The sequence below is a fragment of the Hesperophylax consimilis genome, chromosome 2, assembly GCF_061612785.1.
Source record: "Hesperophylax consimilis isolate HC1 chromosome 2, BYU_Hcon_1.0, whole genome shotgun sequence".
Classification (NCBI taxonomy): domain Eukaryota; kingdom Metazoa; phylum Arthropoda; class Insecta; order Trichoptera; family Limnephilidae; genus Hesperophylax; species Hesperophylax consimilis.
The window spans coordinates 25,251,883-25,260,597 of NC_142837.1; the positions used below are offsets into that span (position 1 = coordinate 25,251,883).

Sequence of the window (8,715 nt, forward strand, 5' to 3'; positions counted from 1 at the left end):
ATTTACTTCTTTTGATCTGTTGATACCTCTCCACATTTTCAATTTTGACTAAGATCATTGACATAGAACCTTATCACTTAAGTCTGTTAGAGAAAAATTATGAGGGGATGAAATTATGATGATCTTCAAAAACCTAACATGGCTATAAATATGGCATATCGTAACATTGAGAAATAAATTCATCTTAATTTTTTTTATCCACCAATAGACTTAAGAAGTCTTTATAGTACCTAGGGTGACAGTATTTATTTTAATGTACCTGTATTTTCATTAAATTGCTTTGATTCAAAGGTTCAACCATAATATAACAGTTTTGGTATGCCTATCGTAGTTAATTTAATACTCACTTGCAATGATCAAACTAGAAGTTCAAAAAAAATTTTAACTTTCCTAATTGATTCTTTTTTTTTCATCTTTGACAAATAATAATGCTTCCAAAATATCCATTGTTACCACATCGACTTTGTAGTTACTCTTTCACACTATCCACTGTAATTTCCTCAACGGCGTAATCATGTTGCCCATGTAATTACCTTGCAAGTGTAATGACTTTGCCCGTGTAATTACCTCAACAGCATAATAACCTGGGCCATGTAATGACTGTTGTATTTTCCCCAGCGTCCCCCTTGCCGTCGCCTATGAAGTCGCCAGCCCGGACGCCCATGGTGCCGCAGCAGCCGCAGGCCGCCAAGGGCCCGTGCTGCACGGCGCTCTACGACTTCGAGCCCGAGAATCCGGGAGAACTCGGCTTCAAGGTAATATATAACTGAAAATCTTATACATATCTTTCCAGTTCGGCAGGCAAGGCAGGATTTCAGTATGGCAGGCAGGTTATAATTAGGACCCTTGATATACCTTTGCTAACTCCTTCTTTGTTGGAAAATGAAAATATTGTGTGCCGCCGTTGATGATAGGCACAATTAAAAAAAATAATTTCTCTGAATATAATTAGCTATTCTGGGGAAACTACTTGTGGTAGATTATTTACTTTTTTTAACCCTTGGGACCTTCTAAGACCCAAACAGTCCCAAATGCCGTGCGCGCTCTCTAAGAACTAAGACTACTAACTAAGACTACTACTAACTACTACTACTCTCCTAAGACCATATTTGTCCCAGAACGACCGCACATTATTAAAATGCATATACATATCTCTCTTCCTCTCATCTAAAAATTAATTATTTCTTTTATGTCAGAAAGAGAACGAAATAGTGCTTGTTATTGTCTTTGAAAAAATGGAAGCTTGTAGAAGGTTCGATCCGTGCAAATCAACAACGTCTCAAGGGTTAATATAAAACACATTATCTGGTAAGAGATTACAATTTAAAAAAGAATTAGCTTGCGCATGTGACTTAATATTAATATTTCATCGCTGACTATTACTATACTTATCTTCAGTGACGGATTTACCGATAAGCTAAGCTTACAGGACCTCGTTTAAAATGGGCTCCAGTTATCGTGAGCAAGAATTAATTTGTGAGCAAATCCACAGGCCCCTTTTATAAGTTTGTATACATTTTACAACTGTCCATTAGGTTTTCATACCCAAGTCCATTAGGTTCTCATACCCAAGTCTATTAGGTCCTCATACCCAAGTCCATTGGGTTCTCATACCCATCCTACCATATGTATAACCCTGTTAACGTTAACAATGTTGACGGTTTCAAGGCAGTCTATGACACAATACAGGTAGTTATGTGTGTTTAATATAACTTCATGGATCATGTAAATATGCACAATCCGCGAATGTGGAAATATGTGCAATAGCAATACATAATCTAGATGAAATGAATTTTTTCCCTTATTTTTGTAAAATTAGAAAAAATTTAAAATTATTGTAAAGTGACAGTACAGCTTATTACAAAAAAGAGAAATTGAAAAGAATAACAGATTTGGAACAGTTAATTAAAGCATCTTTTTTCTTTTCCAGGAAAATGACATCATAACTCTGGTTAACAAGGTGGACGACAACTGGTACGAAGGCTCTGTCAACGGCCGCACTGGATACTTTCCAGTGTCTTACGTCAACGTCACCAACCCCCTCCCCTAATCTGCCACTCCCCCACCCAGCATACAGCAGCCAGCATCAACCCCCACCCTACACCCACAACGCAAGCTATTAACTCCCAACAGATAATGTAGTAAACTGTTATTAAACTGCAAGAGAAAACTTTTTGTATCTCGTGAAAATACTCATCTTACAATGCAGCTATTTAAGTTTTGGATCCTTCAGTGTTAAAAATATGCATTCGTTTTTGAATTGCAGCATGCGGTCATATAACAAGAAAAATATCTCATATTTGAGCCATCTCATGTGGTTGTAACCCGATTTTGGATCTTGACACGAGGTTGTAACTCATTTTTGAATACGATTTGAAGTTGAATGTATATCATATTTGAGCCATGACATGAGGTTGTACCCGTTGTTTGAGTTGTGACATATAGTTGTAACTCATATTTGAGTCATTACATGAAGTTGTAACTCATATTTGAGTCATGACATGAAGTTGTAACTCATATTTGAGTCGTGGCATGGCTCTTGTTTGAGTCATGATATGAAGTTGTAACTTATATTTAAATTATGACCAAGTTTCAATTCCTTAGAAGCATTACAATAAAGTAACACATATTTGAAACCCTTGTATTGAAAATGATAATTATTATCTACCTATGATCTTTAACAGAAATGTACACTGTGCAAATGATATGAAAGAAAATATACTTTAATTGCTATCTTGGAATTAAATGCTTTTACAGAGATAATCTTGTTATGACTCGTGCCGTTATTCAGAAACAAAACTCTTTGATTAGATATGATTTGTTCAATTTAATTGATTACGTACAATTTATGATTGCCCTGGTGATGGACACTGTAACGCTGTCCGAAACATTGCCTAAAGAAGGAGGAAGTGTATCATGGCATAATAATCCAAAAACTAATCACCATAATCCTTTTGACCGTGAAAATAGCAAATCAACAATGTACAATTTAATTTACCAGTATGAATTTATAACCAAGTTTGTTTGTGTTTGTAATACATAATTCATATTTTACAAAATATTTTTAATATTTCTTCATTACCTCCCTGTTGCCGATTTTCTTTTTCTTCTTTTATACTTGGTTAGTTTAAATTTTAAAATAATAATATTGGAAGAAAAATTAAGCGTGAAAGTGACTCCTAATTATATTTAATAAATTATTATGTTAGTTATTTTTTAATGAACCTCTTTTACTTGCGTAAATTTATGAACTTATACCAGATTCATTGCAAAATGAACATGCCATAATAGGTTTTTTTTGTATAACGTATTTTGTATGTTTTTATCCGTTTTTAATACGTTTTTTGTATTAATTATTTTACATTAGTTTAAGGAGTGTGTTGATTGTTTTCCTTGCATAATGAATGACTACATTTTAATGATAATTATACATTTATATTTAATTGATTTATAATTTGAATTTGTACTTAAAGTATACTTGTCGCATGGATTCTTTTCTTCAGTAATTCTATTTCATTTATGAATTTCTTGATTACTTGGAATTGCATATAATTATTTTAGTTTTATTTGTTTAATGTGTGTCGATAAAAATAATTAATCCATATAATTAAAACCCGTGTTAATCTATCGTTTTATTTAAATGTATAAATGTTTGGATTATTTCTCTTTAAATTAACTTGAATTACATTCCATAGTACATATTAATTTAATGTATCACTCTTTTGTGACAAATATGTGAGCAATATTTTGAAGCAATATTCTCAGGGAATTATGCAGAATTCAATTATGTATATTTAATACAATTATTTCAAGTTAATGCTTTCTGCCAATTTAAAACATTTTCTAGATCGTTTTGATTTGTACATCGGGTATTGTATTTAACAAAACCCTGATCTAAAACAATCTTTGAAGCTCATTTAAGTTGTTGAAAATTTCTTAACATTCTGTAAATACTTTGAGAATAATACAAAATTATCCCCGTTAAAGAAGTTTTATTGATTTGTTTATCGAGATTTCATTTTGAGTATTCAATCGATGATACGATTCCTATTCATTATCAAAAACAATAATTGCTGACCCAAATAACACAAACCACAAATGTTCATTCTTGCTTCCATCCAATATTTTATCATAATACTGTATTGATGAGAATAACTTGGTTTAAAGTGGAATGTATTTCAATTGATGCATACTAATAATAGAATATATTGTCATGAATACTTCAAAATGTTGAATTGGAGTATCTAGTCTTGAAGGCTTCTGATTGAATTAACACCCCAAATCACCGAAAGACAGTTATATATTCACCCACTTAGTTTTGAGGTTTCCTTCTTAAAAGTGATTAAAAATTTGGCTCTTACGAGTGACTGAACCATAGGAAATGTTCCCGTATACTAGATAATTATATTGAAAGTGACAGAGTAGGTACAGTATAGTCACTCAGTGTCTTAAAAAAATCTCACCTTTTTAGAATGGGAGGAGTTTAAAATCTGTCCTTATTTAGAACAAAAAAAAAACTAATATTTGAATTTACGTAATGCAGAAAACATCAAATTTCAAAGTCTTCTCTACTCACACATAATGAGAAGTTTGCAATATAAATATATATTTCATAATCGTCTCAATTTGCTGCATTTTATGATGGTCTTAACCACCAACCCGACTAATAAAACATACAAGATGGAGATTTTTGTATCTATTCTATGGGAAAGACTGTATAAATATGAAAATGATAGCTATGGCCAGTATTAAGAAATGTTGCAAAGCTAAGATGAGTTGTCAGTTTTTCACTATTTAGGAAACTTCAGAATGCTATTTCGGTGTAAATACATACATATTATACATGAATAAATCATTACCAACATAAACCTTCCCAGTTAAATTAACTCAGATTTAAATTTGCCTAATCATAAGATATTGAAACATTAAATACTATTTGATGTTTTCATTTTGTTGTTAGATGTATATACATAATAATAATGATGACTTATTGACGGCCATCGAGTTGACTAGTTTGAAGAGTGGGAACTGTAACACAGATTAAACTAACATGAAATGGTTCACTTATTTATCAGTAAATTAAATTAAAATACCTGCTACTGAAGTAAAGAGGAGCCACTCTTCAATTAACCTATTTGATGGCAAACTCTGCTGATATGCATTTGTTGGAAATTAATTACCTACCTACTTAATTTACATAACACGTATTGGTATATTAATAATTGACGGGAATAGGACGAGACTAACAGGCACATTTATACAATGTTTATACGTAGGTAGGAAGTTTGGACTTATCCAGAGTGAAAGTTCGTAGATAAAACACCTATGTGATAAAACAAATTGATCGCTCTTTTGAGTTTTGATTAGAAGTGAGAATCACTTGTTTGAAAAACACTGCTTGTCCGCACATTTAGCAAACGGATTGAAAAAATTTATCCCGCTCTATATGAATACTGTGAACATTTAAACATTTAGATTTGAAAAGTAATGTTAGTAACTTACGACAGCGAACATATGTTTATGAGTTTAAAATTTGGATTATTTGCAGCTGAATTAAATGGAAAAAGGGCATTAACAAAACAGAATTCAAGAGCGAAAGGGAAAATGATTGAAGAAATGATGATTATCTCATAACTATAACAGATGGAGAAGAGGTGTTTTTGAAATAAACATAATTCAAGTGATGTTTGGGAAAATCTATGTATTCACTTTTGGAACAATGTTATGGTGTGAACTATTTGTGATATTTCTTCACTAATATAAAAATAATATTTTATTTGTGGAGTAATTCTACTCCCAACGGTTAGTTATGCATATCGGCAGACCATTCTTTAATTTAAAGTACCTATTTTAAGATTCTTGAAGGATAATGTTTTGCTTCGTTCATCATATTGTAAGAATAAGTATTGGACGTAAATATTTTCAAAAAACTAATATCAATAAACTTAGTGATTATAACTAAGTTGATATGCCAGATATTTTTTGAATCGATAACATTTGGTTTGAATCCTAGATATGTAGTACAGTTTCAAAATAACATTTGGTTTGAATCCTAGATATGTAGTACAGTTTCAAAATAACATTTGGTTTGAATCCTAGATATGTAGTACAGTTTCAAAATATTAATTGGCACAATTTTTAATGTAAGAGTTGACATCGCTGCTCACTGCTTATCTATCCAAATCCCATCATTTTATTTGAAGTAATAAATGGCAATGGTTTTTTGTATTCTTCAGATAAATTTGCATCCCAGTATAAGTACTTAGACACTCAGATGCTTTATTTGTGCAATTGAATCATAGTGTAACAAAGATGTTATACTTTAATACACATTCAAATTAAAAGTTGTCTATGAATTATCCGTCTTCAGACCTTTAAAAGTTGTTTTATCATGTTATTGTTCTTCCTTCAATAATTCAGACTGTTAATTTGATGACTGAATTGTTATGGTATTAGAAAGTGTCGAAGTACTGAGCACCAAATACCATACAGTAGTTTAAAGGGAGTGAAGTCAGTTCAAGACCAGAGTCTCTCTACCACCGAGTCAGTGCTTGTTTGCATTATATTATATCTGGGATTCTTATCCGCGCATTATATTCATTGTTGATATTGGAGTATTACTTTTTCTTAATGATCTTATTGGAAAGTCTATTATGTTTTCAATCAATTATTAACTAGAAGACTAATACTGTTCAGCTTTACATCACCAACTAAGTCACTTTTTCCAATCACAGCTGATGTCAGGAGCTTGTCGGAAAATCGACTATGCTTGTAAGGGTGCTAGCTGAAGTCCCTGGCGTTGTCCAGGCATTACACTTTATGCAGAGTTTTCGAAATTTAATGTAGACAGTGACCTTCCTCTTGCTTTGAAGGTAAAGTGTGCAAAATTTCATCAGTATCGGAATAAAACTGTAGATTGTATAAAAATCAAATCCACACCGCCCGCCCGGTAATCTCCCGCCCGCCACAGGGCACTCTTGACTTTTATCTGAAAGGTGACTACATGTATTGTTTTATTTTCTTGTCAATATTGATTGCATTATAGAATAGTTTCCGATGGGTTCTCAACACGTAATGTTGCCATTTTGCTAATCCAATTCTTGTTGCCATTTTAATTATTGGATTCTAGGTTGTCCCAAATCTGGCATAAATGAAAAAGACAATACCTAGCTCTTAATTATCGTATATTAAATAAGCCCTACTCTTATTATTACGTAATTATATTCAAATCAAAGGGATCCCATCAAAAGTATCATATTATTGTGTGTTGAATGTGCAAATATTTATCCCCCAAATAATAGAAATTACACATCTATTTTCTATCAGTGTTCTTAGAAATATTTTCAAGAAACAGTGTTAAATATTTGATGATGATATATATTGCCGTAGTGCTAAATTTATCTGTTTAAGTTTTGTATGAAGCTTGAATATTAATCTATCCATGAAACATTCACTTCATGGAGCGTTATTCCTTGTATCCTATCTCAATGTTATTCCATTTTAAAAATTTATAAAGAGACCGGCAATATTTGAGGAGTTTGAAGCAGATTGCGCCATTACCATAAATATAATAAATCAGTCATATTGTAGTATATAAGAGCAGTTGCCCAATGATTTATTGCAATATTAAATTACTTCATCGAGTTGACGTGAACTATAATCTGATTTCTCTTTTATTATTTTAGCTGCCTACCACAACGTTTCCAAACAGTTAGCCAAAGGCGGATGTTCAGTAATATTTTGAATTCGATCCAATACCATTTGTAGGTATTTAAATTTTTAAATTGATCCTTACCAAACTCAACAACTTAGGCACGGTTTTCCAAAAATGCTTGTATTTTCTTACGACTATAATATTAGCAAATTGAATTGTCTGTGCTTGCAAAACATTGAATTTCCATTTGAGATCTTTCCAATTCCTTTCAAGTAAGCTATAATTCTATAATAATATGACCTGTGGAAATAACTCTATTCGCCTTCAATTGCTACTACAAATGAAAATGTCAATCTATACTAAATTGGTTTCTAAATGTTGACAAGTTAATGATATGTATGATGTATTAGTATAAGAATAGGATTGGTGGCCGTGTGAGTGTTACTATAGTTAATTAACAATATGAATTGTATGTATAAATAGAACAAAGATGGCGGTGTTGTTATTACTTTTGTCTTAAATAATATATTCACTTGTTCTATCCGTACATTTCATTACTCGTACTTTGCCTCTGAACTTATATGATAACATCAAATGTTAATAAATAAAACATGAAATATTTGTCTGCTTTTATTTGCTACCTTCTATAGCACCCATCTGTTCATTGCACCCATACCTTCATTGCACCCATCCCTTCATTTCACCCATCCCTTCATTGCACGCGTCCTTTCCTTAAGCCGAAATAAGACTTAAAAAAATATCAGATATGGGCGTTTCCAATGAGTTGACGAGCTTCCAGTGGGTGGATCTACAGACCGAGCCATTTCATTTACGCGCCGCGTTGGCCAAAATATCACACAGAAGGACAAATTTTATAAATATAAATTTCAAATGATAATAATAATTATCATTATTGTTGGCATTAGTTAATGAATTGCATAATTTGCATGGTGTTTTGAAATTCGTGGTATCTATGTACAGTATATAATCATATGCAGCATGTAAGGGATCCCAAATAATCATAAATCACAAATCCTTTTTAGTTATTATTATTTTTTTCT

The 8,715-nt window shown here is 31.9% G+C and overlaps 1 protein-coding gene across 5 annotated transcripts in view; it reads left to right on the top strand.

Moving 5' to 3' along the window:
• EndoA (SH3 domain containing GRB2 like, endophilin-A) overlaps positions 1-8,275 on the top strand; it is a 241,762-nt gene extending 233,487 nt beyond the window's left edge. For all 5 annotated transcript variants that reach the window (XM_089641843.1, XM_089641865.1, XM_089641856.1 and 2 more), the window contains 2 exons: positions 619-755; positions 1,931-8,275. In XM_089641843.1, coding sequence (XP_089497969.1) covers positions 619-755; positions 1,931-2,050 — 257 coding nt within the window. In that variant the 3' untranslated portion in view covers positions 2,051-8,275. The remainder of the gene's footprint in view (positions 1-618; positions 756-1,930) is intronic.
• The last annotated feature ends 440 nt before the right edge of the window (positions 8,276-8,715 follow it).